The following is a 26599-nucleotide window of genomic DNA, read 5'->3' on the forward strand; positions in this document are numbered from 1 at the left end:
GGTGTCTCAAAAATGCACGCCTTCCGTAGGACCTAGAGCTGTGCAGCGTTGGGCACCACTGGTGGCCATCATCTACTCATGCTGCAGCCTGAGTGGGTGCACCTACTTCCTTCAGCCTGACTTGGCCGCCACCACAGGCACATGGGCCCAAGGGACTTGGTGAACCTGGTGAGCCAGGGTGTGCGGCGCAGAAGAAATAGGAGCTGCTGTAAAATGAGCACATGCCGGGGCAGCCCACCCGCAGATACATTGGCCTTTGTAATTAGCAGTTTTAGTTCAGTAAATTATTTAATAAATTGAAATGTGTGTGTTGTACCATTCGACGTTGATCCACAGGACTGATCACGTCATTTTTCAGGATTTATCCATCTTAATCAAATAGGAAAATGCACCAAGACTCCCCTCACCCCAGTGTTCATTGCTTATTAACCCTCCCCCCAAATTGTCAGCTGGGTTGAAATGTCTCCGACATCTATAAGAGAAAACAAAGGTGTTCTTATTTAAGCTTTTGGTTTTACATTCACATGTTTTGATTTGAGAACACTTATAGTCTCAAAGAGGTTTTGGCCTGCAGTAAGAGACTGAGAACTTTCCATCATTATAAATGTGTCCTGGGGCGCCCACCTCATTTAACTAGAGCATAATGCAAAGGAGTGATTTGGGACTGACTTTCTTCCCACAAACCAATCTTTTTAAATGGCTTGCACTTTTTTTCTGTCCCCAAAGGGATTTGTTAAGTGTGATTTTCAGCAGGAAATATGCTTTTTTTGATGTTAGCCATAATGGAAATGTGTAGATAAACAGAATCTCGGTTAATATAATAAGACAATCAGAGATTTTTGGGTGGAGGGGGGTGGAGAGGAGGGCAGGATAGAGGAAATGAGGCTAGGGAAACTTCTGTCAAATGTGAAAGGAGTATTCCTGGAAGAAAGAGAGACTCACCTGTGGGTGAGCTAAAGAGAACTCCGGTGCTGAGGTCTCCTGACGGAGGGACCGAACTTCCATTTGTGTTTTGTTGGAGGGGCCATAGACAACCTTGAGAGAGAGAAATCTCAGCATTTGAAAGTTCCCACGATAGCCCGACCTGTGGTTCCTGCCCAACTTCCCTCTGCTTATTTGCTTTCTATGTTTTTCTCTTCTGATCCCTCCAGCCTGAAATGGCCCAAGAGACACAAAAGGGCATTTGGGTTTCCACACCAGTTTGGGTTTTCTTCCCAGGCAAGCCAGTGTGTCTTGATGGTAAAGTTCTGTCTTGAGACAGCGCAGTGGGAGGGTGTCATGGTCTTCTTCATCCCGACTCACGGGAGCACTGGAGGAAGGCCTCTCGAGGGATCCAGCCCACCACCCAGGCACCCACCCTGAATGCGCCCTAATGTCTGGGCAAGGGGCTCAGAACATTTCTCTAGTCTCGGCTGAACAGTCTCCCTTCCGTGGCTCTTTTTTCACTTGAGTCCTTAAGAAGGGTTCTACACCTAGAGTGGCAACTGAAAAGCTTCAGGGAATTTGGTTTTAATGTAAAAAGAGGTAGCACGTTGAGGAAAGACTGAAGAGAGAGCATACCGCGCCGTCAGCATTAATAGATGTTCTCAGCGTAAACATGAGTTGTCCCTTTCTCCTTGTCCTTCGAAGACATGAAGTTTCCTTTCACTTCCCTCCATGCTTTCCGCTAATCCCATTCCTGGTTTACGGCAGGGCAGTGATCATTTTGTGTTTGCACTGTGAAAATTCAACCCTTAATATGCCATTTCCTCCCTTTTAATATTTTGTTTCCTTCCTCCTTTGGAAAATGAGGTGAAAGAATCTGTATGTTCTTCATGTCTTACCCCAATCGTGTGTGAATGAATAGGAAGTATCTCCATCTTTATTTTTCTCTGCCTCTCTGCTGTATTTCCAGGCTCCTCTTATCTGTGCCTTAGCTTGCTGCTTATCTGAGTCTTCGCTGGCCTCTCTTTTTCCCTGTTCTCTTGGGTATTGTGTCTACAGGTCTTTGATGTAAGGAGAATGAGGTCCTGGTGACATCAAGCCTTTGGAGTTTAGGTCTTCAAATGCTTGGGTATTTTTTTAAGCCCACTTATTTTGAAACCTCAGCACATCTCCAGATCAGTAATTCCCCAACTTGTCGGAATTGCAACGTCCTATCCTTAAATTTGGTTTATATGGCATCCTTCCTCCTTTCCCACCCTGCCAATCCTCTGAAAAGAAGAGAGCGATGTTTGTATCTATTAATGTAAAAACAAGTAAAAATCCTGTTTAATTTTGAGGGGTTTTTGAGACAGTATGGCACTTACATCCTGGAGAAGTTCGGGAGTGTTGCAAAAAAGGAATCATTGATGTAAATCTTGGTATAAGATCATATTAATCTCATGATTCTTTTTTTTTTTTAATTTTTATTTTGGTAGAAAACATGTAACATGAAATCTACCCTCAACAATTTTTAAGTGTACAGTACGATATTGTTAACTATGTGCGCATTGTTGTTCAGCAAATCCTTAGAAATTTCATGTTGTGTGACTGAAATCCTACACTCCCCAGTTCCCCTTCCCTCGGGCCCCTGGCACCCGCCATCCTACTTTCTGCCTCTGTGACTTTGGCTCCTCATGTACATAAAATCGTGCAGTTATTTGTTCTGTAACTGGCTTATGTCACTTAGCATAATGTCCTCAAGGCTCATCCATGTTGTTGTATATAGTAGGTTAATTTCCCTCACTATTAAAGTGTAAATACAAGACTCTTAAGAGGGGGGAAAAGTCCCTTATATCTTCTATGGGCTGTTTAAGGTTACAAATGCTCACAATTAGGGCTTCTGTTTTAGAGATCCTAGGGTGATATAAGTTCTGATTCTTTATTTTGTAATGATGAAGTGACATAAAAGATTCTAAAATAGCACCTACAAAGAGCATGTTAAGAATTGTCCTTGGAAATACATATTATCATCGCTGCAGTCATCTCCTCGGGTTTGAGCAATAATGGCCCAAAATCAATAAATATCCATCCATGAGGACTCTGTATACGTGGGGTTTTTTACCCTAGCCCTTGGGGAAAGGAAAAAACAAAACAAACAAAAAACTCATTCTCCAAGAAGGACTATCATTTTTTTTAGGATTTTATTTATTTATTTGGAAGAGGGAGAGAGCACAAGCAAAGGGAGCAGCAGAGGGAAAGGGAGAAGCAGGCTCCCCGCTGAGCAGAGAGCCTAACACGGGGCTCGATCCCAGAATCCTGGGATCATGACTTGAGCCAAAGGCAGGCACTTAACTGACTGAGCCACCCAGGCACCCAAGGATTAATTAATTAAGGAACAACTCTAGCTGACGGTAGAGAAGGTTCAAAGATGTTGTATTAGTTAAAGGCTACATAATAAGTTAGTCCAACACTTAACAGCTTAAAACAACAATGAATATTTGTTAACTCACACATTTTCTATGGGTCAGAAATTTGGGACTGGCTTATCCAGGAGTTCTGGCTTGGGATCTCGCATGAGGTTACAGTCAGGATGTCAGTGGGCACTGCAGTCATCTGAAGGTTTGACTGGGGTTTGTAGGGTGTGTTTCCACACTGGCTCACTCACGTGACTGTGGTTAGGAGGGTGCAGTTCCTCATCACGTGGATCTCTCCACTGAACCGCTTGACCGTCCTCACAACATGTCAGCTGGCTTCTCCCAGAGCAAGTGACCCAAGAAAAAACATGAAGTTGCTATGCCTTTAATGATCTAGTCTCAGATGTCATATTTTGCCACTTGTACTACATTCTGTTTGTTAGAAGTCCAACCCACAGTCAAGGGGGGGAGAATTAGACTTTGCCTAGAAAGGGAGAATTTGATAAGGGGATAGGGAGACCCATGCAGTAGGAGGTATACACAGGACCTGGACTGGATATTTTAGTGACACTGCAAGAAGACTCACATCTGTAGTTGACATGGGGCTGGTGTGGGGCAGAAAGAACCAGGGGAACCACTGGCTAGCCAGACCAGAGAAGTAATACAGGTTAGGGCAGTGGCTTTGACCAGGAACAAAGGTAGATGCCCTGGGCCAGCCCAGGAGCTTGGTGCTCCTGGAGGGAAGAAGTACTTTTTCCAATCAGACTCCTGTTTGCTGTTGCAGAAATCGAGCAGTGCACTAAAGATGCTTCCTCAGCTCAGCAAGGAGCTGGCTCAGAACCCAGACTCCACGGTTCTGTGAAAGAGGAGGAGGGCTGACATCTTGACGCCATTTGCCTCTGGACTTGCCCCTTTGTACATATCCATCTGTTGGCATTTTCAGAGCTTAAGAGTGAACACTTCTCTGTTTTCCCTGTGAAGTTAGATTCTGGGGTGGCCTCAGTGTTTTCTCCAAAGCCCCTTTCCAAAACTTAACTTTTGTTTACTTAGAAGAAAGTTGCCTAAATTGCCTCTATAGACTGAGTTTATTTGTCTTTAGGGATGAATCAGAGTTTTGAACTCATCTCTTTGGCTCCAGCTCTCCTGGCAGAGGACGCGGGAAGAGAGCTTTTGCTTATGTGTGTGCTTGGGGAGGATTTTTTTTCTTTGTTATTCTGTCTCAGCCATAGCCCGTGGGTGAGCCAGCACCTGGGACCTTGACAGGCCTCCATGCGTGGGCTGAGGTCACATGGGAAGTTCTACCCAGTAGTACCATTTGTGATGTTCCCAAATTCCACAGTCGGCTGTGGTTTTCCAAATTCAAGGCTCAGGGGACTTGGGAGAATTACTTTCTTGGAGCCAGCCTTATCTTGTTTGTCCATGTTCTACTCATGCAATTTAGAAGTATTCCCACAACTAAGCCGTGTGCTGCCCATCTGCCTAAGAAATGTAGCTGTGGATACTTAATGGCTTTGCTCAGCACCTTTCTAGTCTCTCAGCTTCACACCGTTTGATGGTGGCCAGCTGATTGAGGACAGATACTGGTTTTTCTCAGTTGATAATAAAGTGCAAGGAGATGAATTCCCATAGTTCTAGTTTTCGTGGCTGCCAGCATCCAGTAATGAGCTAAAGCAAATGTCTCACACCCCCATCCCCAGCCTGACCTGTAAGATGAGGATCTGGACAAGATGGATCTTAGGGTCCTTCGAAGTCTCAACGTCAGTGCCTATGTGATAGTTTAAGAATGTGAAAGTAGTAATAGAAAAGGGTTTATTTACTAGAAGAGGTGAATCTCAGTACTGCTCCTGTCCCACTAAAACAGTCCTGTCCCTCCACTGGAACATTTCCTCTCCATGTGGAATCAGGAATTCTTCTTTCATGTTTGGAAACAGATTTTTAAGCTGATCTTTTCACTTAAAGCCTGGTATAAATGTTTTTAACATCATTGGGTAACTGGGGCTTATGCTTTGCTGGTTTTTATTTTAATCCGTCTTTTCTAATATAATGTTGGTCAGTGTGGACTTGCACTTTTGAGCTTTGAAGTATTTGCCCCCCCTTCACTCTGGTTTCTCCCACCAAAAGTCTGGCCAGTGACCCCGGATTTTTAAATCTTCTAAATTGACTAATAAGGCAGCATTTTGCTATAGAGTCAGTTTTTATCTCTTGTCTCCTGGATTTTATCTAAGTTTTTAAATGAGATTGCTACTTTCTTATAGATTTTTTTTTCCTAACATATGATCTATGTTGGTATAAGGATAAAAATACAGAGTCAGCCTTTCTGGACGTTTGATTGCTCTGTTGCTTAGCTGAGTCAGGGACATAAGAAAGGCATAACTAAACATTGACCTGTTTGTACCTATGAATGGTTGAGGACTGACTTTTAAAGGCCACAGTTAACAAAATCTCTGCACTTTAACCCTTCCCAAATGCTAAGACATGCCCTGTATAAACTCTGGAATAGGAGCAGTTATATATAGCTGGCTAGCCCCCCCAAAGTGTTTTTAATAATCAGCAACACAAAGAAAGCCAGTTTCTTGGAATGGTTCCTAAACTCATGCTATTTAAACCTTCACATGAAAATACTAAAAATACAAAACCTGGTGTATAATTTGATAGAGACGTTGTTTCGCTCAACTACTTGGCAGTGTATTGGTCTTCTGCTTAGTGCTGGGTGGTGGGACACGGGAAAGAACTAGAGTAAATTCACAGGTCCTTTCTGGCACCGAGCTCACAGTCTGGGCTATGCAGACACAATCAGAATGCCTTGTGAAAATGCTAGGAGAAGGGTAAATATAGAGAGCCATGTAGAAACCAGAAAGGGAACCCCCCGCCTGACTCTAAATTGGCAGTGGTGGCAGTGAAAAGGAGTGGAAGGAGATGAGGAAGGAAGGGTCAAGGAAGATTCGTTAAACGAGAAGCTGAGACCCAAAGGGTATCTAGGAGTTAACCAAGCAAAAGTGGGGAGGAGTGGAAAATGAAGGGGGTGGGAGAGGGGAGATTGTTCCAGAAAAAGGAATGATATGTGCAAAGATTAGAGAGCAGGACATTCGAGGAACATAAAAAGTTCTTTATGGCTGGAGCTCAGAGTTCAGGATATGTGGCAAGAAATGAGGCTGGGAAGATACTTAGGGCCACATCTTATTTATTCTGGATTTTATAGTTTAGTAAATGTTTTCCTGTAGGGCCCTTATCCTCTTTCTGGCAATTAAAAAGTTTTTCTCAAGATGAAGATGTAAATCTAAAACATATCTAATCCCAGAGAGACAACATTTTCACTAAGATAAGGATTGCTTGGCTCTGCCCAGGAATGTTTACTAAGTGTTAACGTTGACTTTTAAAGTTCTCATAGGATCCCTGCCTATATAAGGTACTGTCCAAGAATATGGCATCATCTTAATGATTTGTAAAACATCACATGAAGTGTATTTTCTAATACTGATTGTGACGTTAAACATTTATTGAAAGCATTAAAACACAATAAAATGGCTGGAGTTTCCAGATTGTTTTACTCCAAGATATGGGTAGGACTCTAACCATGTGATTGCAGTAGGGTTAATGTCTGCCCAGCGTTCAATATAAGGAGGATAATTTTCACCTATCTGGAGCTGTAGGTCTAAACTACCCAGAACTAGTCAGATACCACCTCTGAAACATTACAGGCCAGAGTGTGAATGGTGAGCAATGATCTCTCTTTAGGATTCTAGTGCCTGTGTGAACTTTTCTCCAAAATATATTAATGTTTTTATTCTCTTGTTTGCCTTTTTCCTCAGTATAACTTGTAGACATAACTTATCTCATTGGCTGACATTGAAAACCTCTGCAGTCTAGTCTGGCCTCCAGTTCTCAAGATTTCTTTTCCTTCTCTCCCAACAAAACAAAACAAGATGGAACATTTCAGCCATCATGGATTATGTCAACAGGCAACATGGTAGCCTAGGGAAACCACTGGGTGTGCACTCAGAAAAACTAGATTCACATCCTGGCCACAAGACTCTCAATCTGGGTGACTTCACACAAGCCACTTAACCTTACTGAACCTCAACTTTTGTATCTGTAAAATGACCAGCTTATCTCACAAGATTATTGGGAAAAATCAAAATGAAAGTAATAGAATAAAAGCTCTTTGTGGTGTGTAAAGCCCAATATCAGTATAAATTATTTTTCCTGCAAGTGACACCTCTTTTCTTTGAGCACGCTAATCCCTTTGCCTGAAGTCTCCTCACCTACCCCACCCACCACATTTAACTTTGAAAGCCCCTTTCATCTTCTTTAAATTCAGTTCATTTTTTTATAATTTTTTATTATGTTAGTCACCATATCCATCTGTGTCATTTTTTGATGTACATCCCCAGTTTTTGATGCAATGTTCCATGATTCATTATTTGCGTATAACACCCAGTGCATCATGCAATACGTGCCCTCCTTACTACCCATCACTGGCCTATCCCATTCCCCCACCCCCTTCCCTCTGACGCCCTCAGTTTGTTTCCCAGAGTCCACAGTCTCTCATGGTTCATTCCCCCTTCTGTTTACCCCCCCTTCATTCTTCCCTTCCTTCTCCTACCAATCTCCCTGCTATTTCTTATGTTCCATAAATGCATTCTAAATTCAGTTCTTTATATCATAGGGCCAGTGACAGTCCATCCATATTATAATTGCTTATCTACTGGTACACTCGTCTACACTTTCTGTATTGTAAACCTGTATCAGGCAGGAGTCCAGCCCAACCATCTTTCTGTCCCTCATGTCTCCAGCACAACTCTCAGTTCCTGGAGGGCCTGAATGAGTTAATCCACTCCGTGTTTTTACCTGCTTTGTGCCAATGCAATCCTGAAATTCAGTTTAGTTAATATCATTGTGGATTGTTCTCACCTTTTGTGCCATTTTCCACAGGGATTTTCCCTTACAGAATAAATTCAACTAGGCAATAGTAGAAGTTAGTGCTCTAATTACAGGGATGGATATTAAAGTTAATGTTTAGATGACATTCTTCTTTTGCTATCACCTAATTATTAGGAATTAAACCTCTGGCCAGCCCAATTTTACATCTGATGATGAGTGTATTCCAGAAAGATCTGTTCTTTAACCATCTTCCAAGTGTGTTAACATGACATTGGGAAAGTTATCCAGTGCTGACACTACAGAATACTTGTGGAATTGTTATTCCTCAGTATTATTGTGTAGGAAAAGGCTGGTTGCTCATTTAAAAAAGAAAAATTAGAATGGCCTGAATGGATTAATCTCTCTCTGCTCCAGAGATCAAGATCCTCAGTCTTCACAGGCCAAGCTCACATGGACCTGTGGGCGGGAGTATGGAGAGGTTGCCTGATCAGCCAACATCATACTTATTTGAGTCTCCTTTGAGTTTTCTTCTTTTCAAGTGTCCGTTTAACTGACTGATAGGCTTAAAAACCATAATTCTTTTCCCATGGGCTGGATGAGCCTGGATTACTTTTCCATCTCCTCCCCATTGTTCACAAGCAGAGCAAGGATGACCCCCTTGTGAACAGGCCTCGTCTTTGAAGACTCCAGCTTCCTAAAGAGGCCACACGTTTTGCTGGAGAGATTTCCCAAGAATGTATTCAAAAGGCGAGGACCGAAGGGGCATAAGCTGCAGCTTTTACGTCAATTTCAGGAAGATTGAGGACATTTTCTTCCCCAAGTTTATAAAGAATGAGTTTTCCTTTTATGTGTGGTCGCTCTGAAGAGGTGCCAAATCTGAAGTCCCAGCTGCTCAATGAGGAAATCATTTTTCTTAAACAAAAGAAAAAGTGCTCCAAGCCTGGGCCTGATGATGGCTCTAGAAGGAACTGCTGTGGAGGAAAAGGCTGGTTCCGGGGGGCGAGGCTTTCCCCTGGTGTCACCTCACCTGTAGGATACTTGGCATGCCGTTGCTCCCAGTACTCACAAGCATACAGTGTCCTCACTTTTAAAACCCAATCGATGGAAACCGTGAAAACTTTCCTTGTTTTTTCCTGCATTGTAGAAAGAATTAACAACTTAAGGAAAACAAGGGGAAAAAACCCAAAAAACGAAACATAGGACCACTAATTGCAGAAATACAATCACTGCCTACAAATAATCAGCGTGCAAAAGTAGAGATGTCTGGTCCCACAACCGCTGGTAAGAGTAGCAAAGAGCAGTCCCAGGTCGGGTCCCTTCTTCTGGCGTAATTACTGCCCTGTGCACTGGCATAGCTGTGCTTTACTGCTTCCCATATGTCACAGCTCACAGCCGCTGGAGGGCTCCAGGTTGTCCTCCACCCGGTAAGAGCAAGCATGATTTGCCTTGCTAATGAAAAATACGAAATCCTTATTCAAAGTTCTCCGGCTACTACCGGATAGCTCCCCCTGCGCCGAGATGGGTGAGACATACCCATTTCTCTGATTTTCAGAGTGGTGTCGTTTGGCACTTCTGAGCCCCACTGAACAGTCTGGCTGGTCCCGATGGTCCATTGCATCCACATCTAGCACCTTCTATGATGTGAATTTCCTCCCAGCACTCAGCAAGAATGTCTTGCGCTCGCGCCCGAACACAGTACGTTTAGAAAAGCACACGGGCACACCGAACAAGTACCCAGGACACACAGACGAGAATTAGCCCACAGGGTAGGCAGAGTGTTCTGCTCTAGCCTGAGCCTTAGGGACAGCATGAGAAAATACAGAACCTGGGAGAAGAAACCGGAATCCTATCAGGAAGCTGGGAGGAAATCTGAGAACACTCAGCAAAGCAGCCATAAACACAGGCTGAGTCTTGGGGTAAATAGCCGAGAGCTTTCAAGTCTGTGGACATCACAGAGGAGTACAGAAAATAACCAGAGGGCACAGTGCAAGGCCAGAACACACGGACAAAGAACGGGGTGGGCGGCTGATGGCTGATTAACGTCTGGGGTTGTCGGCCAATGAGGCAGTTGTAACCAGGAGCTCTAAGACAGAATGAGGCTGGGGCCTGAAGGGCAAAAACCTCATCATGTAAAAATGCCAGCTGCGGGCCCAGCATGCCCTGTGCTCTGTTCCTCGGCAGCCCCCCCCGGGGGGGGCTGTTTTCTCGCACGTGGGGCCCTGCGACCCTGCTTCTGGCCCTCTTCAGACCAAGGTGAATGTGTCTTAATGGAGGCGAGCAAAGGGCAAGGGCCCCGCTTTAATGGGATTTTCAGTAGGACCCACAGCTAAGGGCTTTGCCGGGAAGGGTAGGAGTTAGGAGGCAGCAGAGGGGCAGGGGCAGGGCTGAGAACCAGCTGCTTTATTTTAGGAAAATGACACAGAAGGAGAACTGCTAGGAGCCAGGGCAACTCGGAGCTTCTGATGAAGCTTTAGACACGGCCCATCGTCCACCCCACCCCACCCCTCAAGTACAGCTGGGACGGTAGTAACCATAGCAGTAGTGTCCCTACTATCTGGTTTGCGTGCCCTTCACCAGAACCGGCTCCCCAGAGTTTTCTCTCTCCTCCCCCAACACTTGCACCTCCCAGGGGTCCTTGGCCTCTCCCTGAAGAGACTTGGAAGTGTTCTGTCTTCAAGTCTGTCCTCCTGGCCTCTTCTCTCACTTCCCACCTTCCTGTTTGTCTTGCTCATCATCTGAAGCTGTGTTGTAACTGAGCACTTCTGCCTGGGGAGTTTTCTACAAATACCAGGGCCAGACCCCACGCCCGGACCAATGAGAAGCTCTGGGAGCGGGGCCCGGGCGTGGGTGCTGACTCTTCATGGGGGGCAGGGGGGGTCCAGTATGCGGCTAAGGTAAGCAACCAACCACCGGGGAAGGCGCTGCAAGCCGGGAGCCTTCTTGAGGCTGGTCCCGGTGGCTGGAGCTCACCCCGTGTGGCTGCACGGCTCTCTGCAGCCCCCCCTCTGCAAGATCACCTGTGGAGACGGAACAGGTCTATGCTTTTGGTAACTCCTAGTCTGAAGGAGTGACTCGAAGCTGGCCTGTCTGTTTCCGCAGGCTGCTTCCAGAGTGGTCAGCCTGGCTGGAGGGATTTGCTGGGACTCCTACAGTGTCCACCTCTTCTTGGATAGAGCGGAGCTAATGGCAGGGTTCAAGAACATCTATTTCTTTGGGACGGACCAGATGGTAGCAGGGCCTGTGGGCAAAGATGAAGCTTTGAGGGTGGGTGACCTCCAAGCTCCAAGAGACTTTTTCTCACTCCTTGGTTCAGGAAACGTTTCCTGATACCTGACAATGCCAGGCTCTGGGTGTGTATGGAGGGGGCAGGGAGTGGGCAGGGACTCAAAGGGGAAGCGTCCTGGGGGAGCTCACTGTCTAGGTTTCTAGGAATCCCAGAATCAGGTGGCAAAGAAGAGCCCCCTTGTGGAAACTTCCCCACCCACTTCTGTGGTTATGGAATAAGAATAAGCAACCAGCATTGTTCATATGTTGGATTTAAGGTGAGTCATAGTCCAGACAGGACAGGCCCGTGAAACGTAGAGAAAAAGCATTTCCAAGACCATGTTAACAAGATACACCCACATGACTAGGGTACTCCCTATAAAGTCAGTTCTTCCATATGCTCCAACTAGATAAAAATCCAGCCCGCTAATTTAACGTGTATGGACATCAGTCAGTCTGGTAGTTTGGTGGTAGGAGGTATTCCAACTTCCGTGTGAGCTCTGCTGAATAAATGAACTCATCCCTTGTTGCTGACACAGCCCAGGTTAGCTCACCTATCACGTGGCTACCACAGTGATCGCCCCACCTTACACATCTGAACCCTCCATGCAGGGTCCCTCCAAAGGTCACCCCATCCCACGTGTACCAGAATCACCTGTGGGTGGCAGTCACCCCCTGGGGTCACACCCTTTGGTCAGTACCCAACTCCTTCTTGTGCGAGACCCAAGTTAGGGGGAAAGAATAAGAAAACATTGTCAAAGTAAGATTTGTTTGTAAGCAGCAGATTGTAAGAAGGAATTTTCTATTCATGTTCCATGGTCAGACTTACAGTGAAAATTTCAAGACACTGCAAGATTCACAGTCATCATAGAATGCCTTGTGAATACTAGGGTATCTACTACAGTTAAAAAAGTTGGGGGAACTAATAACACTCCAGGAAGATTTTCAGCATTGAAGATTAGAGCCGTAATGGGGTGTCTCATTAAAACCCAGATGGAACTAGGAGTCAGGAAATGTAATTCACAGGATCTGTGTATGCCGTCACCGGGGTTCTGTCATTGGACAGTCTGCTTTCAGAGTGGCTCATGGCTAACCTGTACCTTAGCTGTCTACTTCTCTGCCTTGGGTGGGGTGGGGGTGGTCACATGGTCAGCAGCCAGCTAATTCTCGCCCAAAAGCTGCCCATGGGAGGGAGAGCAAGGCTGCCTTCCTTCTATACAAAGGAACCTACTACCTAGCCTTCCCAGGGCTAAAATGTAAAATAGCCGGTATTGACCTTGCCACTGTTGGTCCCCACAGTCTGCATCCTTTCTTCTTTCCATAGCGTTCAGACCTCCATGCCCAGATGGTACCTCAACTTCAGCAAATTTAAACCCAAATCCATCCTTCCCCCTTCTCCAATCCAGCGCCTTCCCCAGACGGGCATCCTGCTCCCGCTCATGGGTGGGAGCCTTCTCTCAGCCCTGCAGCTTTGGACTCAGCCCCCACTTCCCCACATCCAGTCAGTTACCGGACAGATGACGCTAGTTCCTCCTGAATCCTCTCTCCAGCTGCCACTCTCCTGTCTGTTCCCATTGCTACAACCTTGACTTAGCCCCCAACCCCCACCCTGTCCTAATCCTCCTGCAAAGGCCTCCCGAACCAACTCCTGAAATGCCACTTGAATCCCGCCTCTCCGACGTTCAGTGACGTGCTAGACCGCAGAGCCGCATGTCCCCCACCTCCCACAGTGCCCCACACCCGCTCTCCGTGCTGTCCTTCTGCGCAGCGCGCTCTTCTGCCTGCAGGCGGCTGTTTCCCGGCCTCCCTCAAGGCGGGAACTGCCTTGACAGAAGTCCTACTTCTGAACTTCAGGGCCTACTCAGATGCCATTTCCTTTCCCTAGTCATCCCACGTCCCAAGAGGTGTGTTGTCCTCTTTCTGAATAAATGGTTTTTATCAGCCCCAGTCATAAGGAATTTATGTTGTAATACTTACTGTTTACCCCGTGCCCCAGGTACCAGGCTCATTGCTGTATCTTTTTTGATCCTTCCAATAATCTAATGATTTTGTTACCCGATTTCAAGATGAACAAACTGAGACAAGTTAAATAACTGGAGCAGTGTCACATTACTTGAAGTGGTAGAACAGAATCCCTGATTCCAAGGACCATGCTCCAAGCTCACTATACAGTGTGTCACCTCCCCAGCATTTTGTTCTTAGTCTAAACTGTTCAGCATCCCCCCATCCCATCCCAGTAGATTATATTTGGAGGAGAGGAGGTAATTGTTACATACTTTTGCCCCCAGTAGTGTTTGATAGGGCCCCATCATTATAAACTATTGGGTCTTCGTTCACACTAAAGTGTAAATGACTAACAGTAGCTTCCATAATCAGATGACTTTGCCTTAAACTAAAACCCTGAAATGAAAGCCAGTCTATGCTGTTTGAGATTTAGTACTTTTTCTCCCTGCCCTTGCTGTCCTCCGCTGGCACCCTTGAGACTGTATGCTAGATTTCCCATATCCAGGTCCAGCTGCTACATCACCCCACCTCTGGAAGTTCCCAAAATGATTTGCCTTGGCAGATGGCTCTGCTCTTTAATTAGCCATAGAACTACTGCTTCCCCTTATTTAATATCAGGAAGTTTTCACGTGTTTCATCCCCTTCCCCCTCTTGGCCCTAGTGCCTTCCTACTATTCTTTTCCTAGTTTGTACTTTTGTGTAGTGTTTTTCCCTTCAATGTGTTATCAGAATCTAATCTGGGGATTTTTGCCAAGGTGTCTGAACTCTTCATCTCCTTATGTGGTATCACAGCTCTTCTTTAAACCCTCCTTTTTTGGTATGAATGCACATACAGTGTATGAACTGTTCCAAGACTCAGCATCTTTAAGAGTCAAGGTGAGCATGGTTTGCAAACCTACTGTAATGCAGAGCTGCCTTAGCCATGTTGAGAAGTACTCAGAGCTATAATGTCCATCATATAACCCAACATGATGCAGAAATCTGGTTTCTTCATGTGAGGATGATTGATGGTCCTTTCCCCTTGGCAGACCTACCCTTCTTGGTGGGACTTCATGACTAATATATACAAATTAATTTGCATCCCCTGATCATATACAAACAGGTTAGTGAGTGGGCAGTAGCCAAGAAACATTGCTTATGGCAAGAGAAAGTCGAGTGGAGGATTAAAGAAAACCATGATAACCAGTCTGCCAGCTGGTAAAGAAGTGGTTCTAGCATCACTGTGGTCAGGTGATACACAGGTGCATTTTCAGGACAGTGGCCATCTACTCACTTCTGTGTGGCTAATTCCGTTATGTTCCGAATTTATTGCTGCCCTTTACCCACTGCATATAATCTGGGCTTTCTCTCCTTCCAGTGAACACAAAGACCATCTGAGTCCGGAGTTTCTGGCTTAGTGCTGATTCCATCTGGGCACTGGCATCTTCAGTTAGCCCTGCTTGGGGGGTAAACATGAGAGAACAGGGATGCGTTAAGCTATATGGCACTAACCATGAACGCGACAGGATTTCAGAGGAGAAGTAAGTGGGAATCTTTGAGTTACACATTAATGCCAAAGGAGGGCGGTGCTTCAGCCATAGAGCTTCAAATAAAGGATAGGGCGTAGATAACGGATGCGAGGCAGGACGTCCCAGGTAGGCCCGCACATCATCGTAAGTAAAGCTTCAAAGTAATAATGAGCATGTAATGGTGGGTGAGCATGGGAACGAGTTTGGGTAGAAGTAAGAAAAGCGCATTTGTAGGGTGAGAATGGAAGAGATGATGAGGGAAATGAAAGCAACGAAGAAGAAAAGACGTGATTGAATGTAATGTCAATGAAATGGGACAAAAATTGACTACTGGGGAAAATTTGACTTTTGACTATTTTCCAGGGGAATATATTCAGCTTCAGAACATGACCTCTCCCAACATCTTCTATGCAGCTCTTTCAGATTAAGAAATTGGCTCACTAGGTAACAGTCAAAACCTTTAGAAGCTCATTGTATTCATTCCTGGGAGAGTGAACTTTGCCCTGAGTCATGTACATTTGCCAGGAAAAGCCCGCAATCCCTGTACCAGCGGATGAAAGATGACTCCAGACCTTGCTTTTGAAAGAGAGGAGAAGGCAAGGGGGTCAACGCTCAGAGATGAAGACCCTTTGCTCTTCTTTGCTCCTGCTTTTATTGGTCCTTCAGGATAATCACAAATCCTTATCACTTTCTCAAGCAGTGATGTGTGGTAAGGGGTCTTACTGAAACCGGGAGGATCTGTTTATGGAAACAATACGATACGGTAATCTGCGTGTTCTACAAGTTCTGCTACACATGGCCCAAGGGACAGTCTCTTAGATCACAGGGCGGCTGTTTGGGCTAGGAAAGCTGCGGGAAGGCAACTCCACCGGGCATTCCTACGGCCCAGCGGTCACGCAGGCCTCTGCATTCCAAAGGCCTACACCTCCTCTGAAACCTTCCCGGCCCTCAGCGGCCTCGGTGTTACATTCTAGCAAGCCGTGTATTATGGCTGATGTCATGCTCTACATGGCATTTAGGTAGGCGGGGAGGTCACTGGGCTGATTTTCGGGCTGTGAGAGCACCAGAGCCAGGCAGCAGAACCGCAGAACTTCATGGATGTTGAAGATGCCACATGACTGTGCTCTGGGACACATTCCTGATGGGACAAGCCCAGAGAGAGGACTCTCGGGCCTGTCCTGGTTTCTGCTGTACCCGGGGTCTCTTGGCTCTCAGCAGCAGCCCAGGATCCAGCATCAAGCGTTCTGTCTCCAAGAGCACGTTGTTTTTTGTTTTGTGGTTTTTTGTGGTGACACGGCGAGGACCTCTCAGATCAAGTCGGGGCAGTGTTTTAGGCTCTGTAAACGTCTAGGAAATTGTTCACATATTTCTTTTACATCATCTTCATGCTTTTTAGAGATAACAGATTTTCACTCCGTTCTACAGCCTCATGTAAATCAGTTTGATCGAAATGTTGGTCAAATTAAAAATCCCACTTCAGGATCTTCTCCTGTGACATTTTTGGGTTTTGTGAGAACTGCCCTTCTTAGCATCTTCAGAATCAAATTGAAATATTCCAGATTTAAATCCATCCATCCTCAATTCTTCCTTTTCTACATTTTTCATGGTTTCTAAGAACGTAGCTCTTTCTAGGTTAGAACTGAATATTCCTAAACTAATTTGGTGATCGGAGGGTCGTTCGTCTGGACGTTAATTCAAAGGTGCTGAGGAAGAGAATGTACAATCCAGGTGGACATTCCGTGGGAGGCGTCTAACTCGTCCAAGGTACTTTTAAGATGACACGGACTCATTAAATTGAATTTTAGTTTTCTTCCAAACTTAGGAGTTTCTTCTTCCTTGCCACAACTTCATTTAGGATCTGGCTGTCTTCTGCCTCTCCTCCACCTCCTCCTTCCCTTCTTTTTCCTCCTTCCCTTCAAAGACCCATTAAAGAGAAGAGTCCATGTAAGGTCACTAGGCAAGAGTTATTACAAAGGGGGGGACAAGAAAATGAACTTAGAGAGCTAAGATGAAAAGAGATGGGATGAGAACAGAGTTGTGAGAGGTAAGAAACAAAAATGGCATAGGCTGATTTGGGTCCAGTCATCTGAGAAAGAGAAGTGTCCCTGAGGTGGGGAAGTGTTGGGGTAGATGCCCCCTGCCAGCCACCACGCAGCGCTGTGGGCTGCTTGGTTGCCGCATGGAGTTGGGGGCAGGGGACGACAGGTGGTGGGCAAGTCAGTTATTCTCCGTACAGGATGTTTGCTAGACAGATGTTTGATCAGCCTGAAGTGCTCACTGGAACAAAGCAAGGATAAACAACCAAACCTATCCTGGGGCTTGTCCCCATACATTTAAATATTCGCAACTTGTTTTAAATGGAATCCAAACACTGAGCAGGATTTAGACGGTAATGTTGGTACCCTTGGCCCGGCCTTGAGAACTGATTTTGAGCTTTCTGCCTGAAAACAAGCTCAGAATGAACCAAAACTTCCTTTACCCTTAAAAACAGAAATAAGTTACGGATCTGCTTAGAACTTCTTGGAAAAAAGGCAGAGTGGAAAGAGAAGCTATTTGGTTAAGAGTCATCTTGCTGAGTTCCCTCCTGAGGTAGAACAGAACCTTCAAGAATTGAACAGCGTGGTAGACATGCAGTTCGAGAAGATGGCTGGCGGTGAAACTGCTGCTCAGTGGACTATGTCAGGTGGTGGCGATTTAGATCCAGGGAGGGGAGTGCAGTGCTGTTGGATCTGCCACCGCGTTAGCCCAAAAGATGTTCACTGTCCCTTCGCTTCCATACAAAACTGTCCACTTGGTGTCCCTGGGGGTCACCATTAAGTCCCTTATTCTCTCTCACAGTGGATCCTCACTCATCTTTCTACACTGTCGCTGTGTTCTGCCTTCATGACGAGTGTGTCCGTTCCCTCTTCACACTCTGAGGGCAGTTCCAGACCAGTGAGTGGCAGAGAACCAGGCAGAGTTTAGTCAGTAGGTGGCCCAGTGGGTATCAGCCCTGAACAGCGTAAACAGGAAGAGTCTGAAACTGTGGATCCTTCCAACACAGGAAGTCAGCCTGAAGCCAGCCTGCCTCCAGCGGCGCTCAAAGGTTGTTGATCTCTTGAATATTAGCCTCATCATTCATTGATCTGACTTGGCTTTTGCAAGCGACTACATATCAAAACCTAGAGGGCATTCTGTAGGTCAGCACTTTCTAGTGTAGATATTGTTTATTCAAGTGTTCTTTGTGTTCCTGAAGGTGACGTTTGTTCGAGGACTTGAAATAACCAAGGGCTTTTGTAAATGTCGTACAGCAACAGGTCCTAATGGCCCCTCTGCTCCTCCACCCATCAACTCAACCAGATTCAGTGAGTGATACAGAATGTGTGGTATGGAATCTTGTAGAATTCTTGGGATAGGCTGGTAGCAGAATTGATGAGATCATGTATGTTCTTAGAATGGTCTAAATATTGACTCAGCTCATTCACCTCAGGTTTAGTATGTATTCCAAGGGTTGGGAGAGAGAAAGAAGAACCCACAGATCGATTTGTCCTAATCTGGAACCTCCTAGTGATGGCTTTTATTCAAAATATTTCTGGCTTCAGATGTTTTGAAAGAATTCTTGCACTTCCTGAAATGTAATGCTTCTTGGAATAAGGAAAGGGTTGGAGAGCGGATGTAATGGATCTGCCCTCTGTTCAGTGCTATACTTTTAATACCTTTCTAAAGTATACCATAGTCATTATTGGTGCAAGGACAGACACAGAGACCAACGGAACAGAGTAAAGAATCCAGAAGTAGACTCGCTCATGTATGGTCAACGGATTTACCATTATGATTCAGCGAGAAAAGGATGGCCTTTTCAACAAATGATGCCAAAGCAGTTGATGTTCTTGGGGGTGGCGGGGGGGGGGGGGGGAGGGGGGTGAACTTTGACCTCTACTTCATAGCATACACAAAAATCAATTCAAGACAGGCCACAGATGTAAATGTGAAAGATAAAACCATAAAGTTTGTAAAAGAAAACGGGGTCTTTATGACCTTGGGCTAGGCAAAAATTTCTTTTAACAGGGCACATAAAGCACTAATCATAAAAGAAAATGTGATACATTGGACTGTGTGAAAACTCAGAATATCTTAGTTTTAAAATTATGCCACGGGAAGAATTCATAGCATGTCTTCAAGGCCTGTAACAGAAAAGCAGGCTGGAATTCTTCCAGGCGTTCTCCAGAATGTGCCCCCTGACAAAGACCAAGGGCTCTGCTACTCGTTCTGACTGGAGGGAGACACATGCAAGTTAAAATAAGTGGTTTGTTGTAAGGCTCGGGCACTGAGACCTCACAGTAAACGTCTTAACATTCCTTGTGTGGTTTTAATACATGAGAGGCAGCTTTGTTCCCGAGCCCCTCCACGACTGAACACTAGAGTATTCTTCTTGGAACAATCTCTTGAGATCCCCTGAGCTTTGAGGTCATCCTGACGAGTCTGTGTGTGGGAAGGAGGACAGAGCCACACGGAGGCCCGCAGAGAGGTGAGCGAAAGTAGTTCAAATTCCAGCCAGATCCCGTTCTGCGGTAGCCCCTGCCCCTGGGGTCCCAGAACCCCGGAGGAAGCTGGGATGCAGTCAGGCCCCGCCCGGCCCCGCCCTTTGCGGGGTCCTGTGTTGTTCAGAGTAGGAAGCAGGGGAGACAGAGCCAGAAACATACACAGAGCACGGCCAGACTCAGCACATGCACATTTGCAACTGAAAAGCCAAGACCGGGGCCAAGATGGATGCTTCCTCTTCAGATCTGCGGTTTAGAGGAAAGGAAGCGCAAAATATATTTAGAGCTTTCCGAACTTTGATTGTTTTGCATTCTTACAAAGGGGAAAAAATAAAAATACCCCGAGGGATTAGAAAAAAAATCAGCATCTAATACTTTAGATGAGTGGGAACAATCTTATATGCTGGAGTCATTTCCTTTCTGTTTCAAAAAATTATTAGTGTGCTGGAAATAGCCTGTTGCAAAAGGGGAGATTTTGTGTCCTTTGAATGCTGATTATGCCAGAAAATTTTCCAGGCCTAAAGGGGAAGTCGTCCCTTTCCCAGGACACTGATGCAAGATGACCCCACGGTCAGCCGTTTTATTTGGCCGGAAGACCCAAGGCAGTGGAGAGCTGAAATTCGGAGGGAGTGATTAACTCCTTCATCCAGGAAGTGGCACTGAGCACCGAGGACGGGCCAGGTTTGGGTCTGGAGTAGGGTGCTGTCATACCAGGAAGGGGGTGTGCGGAGGGCAGCCCACAGCTCTACCCCCCTCTTCTGTGGATTGTCCCCCATGTCTCTGAAGGGCCCTATGCTTGAGACCTGGTGTTCAGAATGAGCAGAAGTGAAATATTAAATACAACCCACTAAGAAGAAGGTGTGAGTGTCTCCTCTAGAGCAGATGCTAGGAAGCCCCCCCCCCCCCGCAGTCCCCCCACCCCCCCCAGGAGCAGTAAGCAAGCACAGCTCTCTCTGTGTCGGTTTCAAAATGCTGCATTTCAGAGCTGGACCCACAGGTGGGTTCCTTGCATGAGCACCAGGTGATGTGTAAAGGACTGAAGTCAGAGTTTCCCTGACATCATGTTCAGGCATTGGTCGGCTGATTAGAACAGGTGTCAACACTTCTTCCATAAAGGGCCCCATTGTAAACGTTTTAGGCCATATGGCCCCAGTCACAATGGCCAGACTGGAGGCATGGCTGTATTCCAATAAAACTTAATTTATGGACACTGAAATTTGATTCTCCTATGATTTTCCCATCATGAAATATCCATCCTCCTCCCCCAACCATTTAAAAACACAAAGACGTCTTAGGAGCCAGGCAAAAACAAGCGGCAGGCCCGATTTGGCCCATGGGCCATAGTTTTGGCCAACCCAAGGACCTCTCTAGTAACAAAAAAGATGCATCCCATTGATGTTGGTCCTGTAAGGACCTTCTTACCAGAGGGGATATATGGGACAGAGCAGGCCTAGAGAGGTGTTCCAGAATTGGGGGGATGGGCAGGTATCACTCTGGGCTCTCGCTGGGTGGTCTCATACCTGCTGAGGCTATGTAGGCAGTGCCCCCTCCCAGGGACCTAGACGCTTAAGAGCCCGGGAAAGACGCCCAATAGACCTGTCTCTGCTGCAGTTTACCCACTGCCTCCCCCAACTGAGAAAGCCCTCTTCCTCCCGGATACCAGGCCACTTCTGTTCAAAGCTATCTCCTTGCAGTCTCCCAGGGCACACGGCACCCTACATTTCTGTCTTAGATGAAAGTCGTCGTTCCTGCCTGATCACCTTGACTTGTTGATCTTAGATCCTAAGGCTTCTTAAAATAGGGCTGCCATCTTTTCTAAGTGCTCAGCACATTTTCAAATAACTTCTTAAATTTTTTTTCTTTCATTACCTAAGAAGTAGTTGGTTATTACCTCCCTGCCAAAAAAACAGAAATTCTGGTAAACAAGGGTGCCTGGATGCCTCAGTTGGTTAAGTGTCTGACTCTTTATCTCAGCTCAGGTCTTGATCTCAGGGTCCTGAGTTTGAGCCCTGCATTGCTACATAAAAAAAGGGAAAAAAGGAAATCTGGTAAGCAAAAAGGAAAAATAAATATTTTGGAACTAAATTTCATTATATTAATTGGAACATCCCAGATAATGCGAAACAGCTGGTAAATTTAAACTATTAAGCATGATTTAAACGAGGAGAAAATTTCATAAACAATAAATTTTTCTTCCTACTGATTTTTGTTTGTTTAGATAGATGCATTTCCAAAGCAGAGCTTAAAAATCATGCTGGTGGCAGGGGGATGCCAGTCTGGTTTTTGCAGTTTGCTTTAGATAATTCACAGAGGGGACAGCCCCATAAACAGAATCCGGTATTTACTTCTAGTCTGCTGACTAATATTAAACCCTGTTTAAAAAGATGTGTTTGGCTTTGTGTTCTCTCTTGTAGGTCCTTCCATTGTGACACCCCCCAAGGACATTTGGAATGTCACTGGCGCCCAGGTGTACTTGAGCTGTGAGGTCATCGGAATCCCAACCCCTGTCCTCATCTGGAACAAGGTCAGTGGCACAGATTTCAGGAAGATCCCCTAGACTGAGGAGCTCCTCTCTCACTATGCAGTGATGGCAATAATCTAAAACCTTTAGCCTCTTCTATTCCCTGCTGTCCTCAAAAGGGAAGCCTTGTGGCCATCTTCCAGACACCTCCTCTGCATCTGTTGAATGATTTTACTGACCTCCAGAACAGTCTCCGCTCTGCTTTCGTTGTCGGTGCCTGAGCATGGAGCCTTAGGAACTAGAAAACTATAATGCTGAGCGCCCAAACCCACCCCGAGTGTGTGCGTGTGAGCATGTGCGTGCAGGAATGTGTGCGTTCCCGTCGGAGGCAGTAGAGCGTAGTGGCCAAGAACGTGAGTCCCTGAACCAGGTCGCTGGCTTTCTAAGCCTGGGGTTTCCTACTCCGAGCACCGTTCACGTTCTGACCCAGATAATGCTTTGTTGCGGGGCTGCCCTGTGCTGTGAGGGGTTTCGCAGTGTCCTGGCCTCCAGCGGCTGCGTGCCAGTGGCACCAGCCCCAGTAGTGCACAGTCAAAAGTGTGTCAAGACACTGCCAAATGTCTGCTGGGGGAAAATCGCCTAGAATGAGAATGAACGCTCTAAACCTCAGTTTCTTCCTCTGTATGATGAAGGTAGCATATAATTTTTGTGAAGCTTGTATCAAGCGATGCAGGTAAAATCCCGCGGCTTGTTCTCAGATACATAGTTAACACTCCGTTGATGTTAGCGGCTATTCCTGGAAATAATCCCCTTCGCGTGGCATTATCTTGTGTAACTTCACATTCGAAGGATAACCTCTTCCCAGCAAGCCTGTAGAAGGGAGAAGAAAACACTCATTTGCCAGATCAATCACGGTCATACTGGACATTATTTTCCATGATTTCTCTTTTTGTGCATTTTGACTCCATTAAGCCTGACAACCATGCTATGGAGTAAATGTCATCAAACTTGTGCTAACAAAAAGGAAATAGAGTTTAAGTGAAAAGGCGTCACCAGATACCTGGTTCACCCGCCAACAAGCTCTCAGATGCTCTCTCTTACTTTGTTTGCTGGTATCTGACCAGAGAACCAACTTCTGGGATTCCAGAGGATCTTGGCTCCCATCAGAATCTTTATGTCGCAAGTTGTAGAAACTCTCTTCAAATACCTCGAGCAAGAGAAAGGGAGGGCGAGGAGTGGTGATTCCAGCCTCTAGGGCAGCCGGATCCAGGAACGCAGTATGGTCAGGACTCTGTTCTTGATTCTTGTTTTGCTTCTACCTCAGAAAGCTGCCTCCGCACTGTAGGCAGCGTGGTCACCGGCAGCTCCAGGCTCACATTATTATCGCCCCTTGAAGACTCCAGAGGAAAGAAAGGGCTTCCCCTCTCCCTGCTGCCCTGTAAATCCCACAGAAGGACTCAGACTCAGGTTGGGTCACCTGCCACCCCCTGGCTCCCCCGTATGGCCATCTGGTGGAAATCAGGGTGACCGCAAAAAATGTCTGGGAGTAGGGGTGGGCAGACCACCACCAGCTCTGTTACTACGGACCTTTCCAGCTGTAACTTCTGTTACAGAGGACAGTGAAGGGGCGCCCCGTGGCTCAGATGATTAAGCGTCTGCCTTCAGCTTGGGTCGTGATCCCAACGTCCTGGGATCGAGCCCCATACTGGGCTCAGCGGGGAGGCCTGCTTCTCCCTCAGCCTCTGCCTGCCGCTCCCCTGCCTGTGCTCTCTAGCTCTCTCTCTGTCAAATAAATAAATAAAATCTTAAAATAAAAAAAAAAGGGACAGTGAAATTTCACCTCAGTAAATTAGTTTTTGAAAGGGGAGCGAGGAGCAAGCAGTCCAAGCAGAAATGCAGCCATGGGTGTGCGCCTTCGGGCAAAAGCTGCTGCTCCTCCCCATTGCCTATGCGGAGGCTCCTGGTTTGTTCGGAGGGTGGAGTGGAGGAACAACTTTTCCAGAGAATATCCATAAAAAGCTCTGTTGCAGTTCTCTAGGGATGATGCAGTGAGGAGCCAGCGTGACCCAAGCGTCCGGAGCGTGTGACCGTATTGACCAGTCCGGCAGAGGATCATTTCCTCCGTCCTTGCTCTGCCCCACCCCTAGCTAACCTACATACACACCAGGGGAACAATCTGCCTTGGGGATCTTTCCCTTGAAGCTTTTGGGATTCTATGGGGCAGAGCCATGGGCTTCCCCAAGGATTTGTGGCAGGAGGGAGGGGTGCAGGCAGGACTTGCCAGAAACTAGCAGAACCTGGCTGCCAGGCTCTGCTGAATTTTGTCTACCTTTGTAATGTAATATGCCACATGCATGACCTAAAGCAATGTTATTTTAGGCAGCCTGTGACCTGCCAGCAAATCCTCAATTCAATGTAGGGATCACAGCCAGCGTTTTCTTTAAAAATAAAAAGTAGAACAGAAAAAATATCTTAAGGCATCGATCACATTTAGTAAGGGTGTCATGTCACACTCTTCTTTTGTATATACCAGATCCCAATGCCAAACATATTTCTTGCTATAGGCCGTGTCACCGACCTGAATAATTAAATAGGCCGTTTGTTTTCTCCCCACTGTCCCTGTAACCAAACAGTTAAGAATACTTTTTGATTATAAATGAATATTGGAATCTCAATTGTTAAGCTGAAGTTCAAAGGTTGCAGGTCTTTCTTAAGAATTCTTAGCAACAGCGGAGCACGTTTAGGGAACGAGCCTTCTCTCTGAGCCACTGAAGGCTACAGTGGCTTTCACAGTTGGTGCGTAGTCTGTACTTTCTGACCTGTAATTACCATGGGATGTTAACAAGTCCCAGTACTTTCCCAGCAAACCCTCGCCTATAAAGATTCCAGGAGCAATATTTTCAAATGGGGAAACGAACTGAAATAGCCGTATTTTAGGCTGAATAGCCTTAGCCCCCAGGTAAGTCAGAGATGATGTTCACAGAGAAGATAAAACACCGAGAATTCCATCCAAACCCTTGGAGTTTCTGAGACTGAGGCTCCCTATTCTTTTCCTGCCCGAACAATTTTTTTTTTTTAAAGATTTTATTTATTTATTTGACAGAGAGACAGCGAGAGAGGGAACACCAGCCGGGGGAGTAGGAGAGGGAGAAGCAGGCTTCCCGCAGAGCAGGGGGCCTGATGGGGGCTCGATCCCAGAACCCTGGGATCATGACCTTAGCCGAAGGCAGACCCTAAACCACTGAGCCACCCAGGTGCCCCCTGCCTGAACATTTCTGCAGATTTGGGCTTTCATGACCTCTAAGAATTTTTTAAATTTAGTAATAATAAGTGATAATGATAATATTAGGAGAAACACTCCAAAGATGTAATTACAAAGAGTTCAGAATCTCCCACCTTCTTCCACTCCCCGAAATAACCAGTGTGGACTGCCCTGGTTTTTATCTTTCTATACCCTTACTTGTGCCCATGCACCAACACATATCGCCAGTATGTGCGGCGAGGTAGGAATAGAGTGAGCATATTACCGTGAAATTTGCTTTTCTCGATAAATACTTCAAGGGCATCCCTCCAGGTCTGCTTCTCAGTAACTACATGATATTCCAGTATGGGTGTACCATAATTATTAAACCATCCCTGTATTGTTTCTGTTTCCAGTTTTTGACCACCTTAAATAATATACGAGTATATACATATCCCTATATGCAAGTGCTTTTATTTTTTTCCCGTAGAGGAGTTTCCCCCAAAAGATACATGACTAGGTAGGTCAAAAGATTTGTTTCATGCTAGTTTTAAGACATTCTCAGATTACTTTCTAAATAGATTGTAGCAGTTCACACTCTCCCCAGTAGTATATGGGTGCCATTTCCTGCATCCTCACCAGCACTGAATATTGCCTAACTTTTTAATTTTTGTTAATGATGGGCAAAAATATCCATTCATTATTGCTTTAATTTCCTTGACTACATTGAGAATATCTTTTTTCACACCATAGCATTGAAATTTCTTTGTGGATCAGCAATCTTGTTTTTTTAAATTTTAATTTCTTAAAAGATTTTATTTATTTGAGAGAGAAAGTGCGAGCAGGGGTTGGGGGTGCGGAAGGAGAGGGAGAAGTAGACTCTGTTGAGCAGGGAGCCCAAGCCGGGCTCAATCCCAGGATCCTGAGATCATGACCTGAGCCAAAGGCAGACACTTAACCAACTGAGCCACCCAGGCACCCCTAATTTTATTTTTATTCCAGTATAGTTAACATACAGTGTTTACTAGTTTCAGGTCAATTCCATACATCACCCGTGCTCATCACAAGTACATTCCTTAATCCCTACTGCTGTTTTACCCATCCTCCCCCAGCCACCTCCCCTCTGGTAACCATCAGGTTGTTCTTTGTAGTTAAGGGTCTGTAGGGGCGCCTGGGTGGTGCAGTTGGTTAAGCATCTGACTCTTGATTGCAGCTCAGGTCTTGATCTCACAGTCTTGAGTTCAAGCCCTGTGTTGGGCTCCATGCTGGGCATGGAACCTACTTTAAAAAAAAAGTCTGTTTCAATGGTCTTTTTTTCCCCCTTTGTTCCTTTGTTTTCTTAAATTCCACATATAAGTGAAATCATATGGTATTTGTCTTTCTCTGATTTCTTTCACTTAACA

At 45.8% G+C, this 26599-nt stretch overlaps 1 protein-coding gene across 1 annotated transcript in view; it reads left to right on the forward strand.

The window, feature by feature from the left end:
• IGFBP7 (insulin like growth factor binding protein 7) overlaps nucleotides 1–26599 on the forward strand; it is a 69862-nt gene that overhangs the window by 37844 nt on the left and 5419 nt on the right. The window contains exon 2 of the mRNA XM_045815977.2: nucleotides 21909–22018. Coding sequence (XP_045671933.1) covers nucleotides 21909–22018 — 110 coding nt within the window. The remainder of the gene's footprint in view (nucleotides 1–21908; nucleotides 22019–26599) is intronic.

Source organism: Ursus americanus, chromosome 8 (assembly GCF_024610735.1).
Source record: "Ursus americanus isolate L20-20 chromosome 8, mUrsAme1.1.p, whole genome shotgun sequence".
In the NCBI taxonomy this organism is placed as follows: domain Eukaryota; kingdom Metazoa; phylum Chordata; class Mammalia; order Carnivora; family Ursidae; genus Ursus; species Ursus americanus.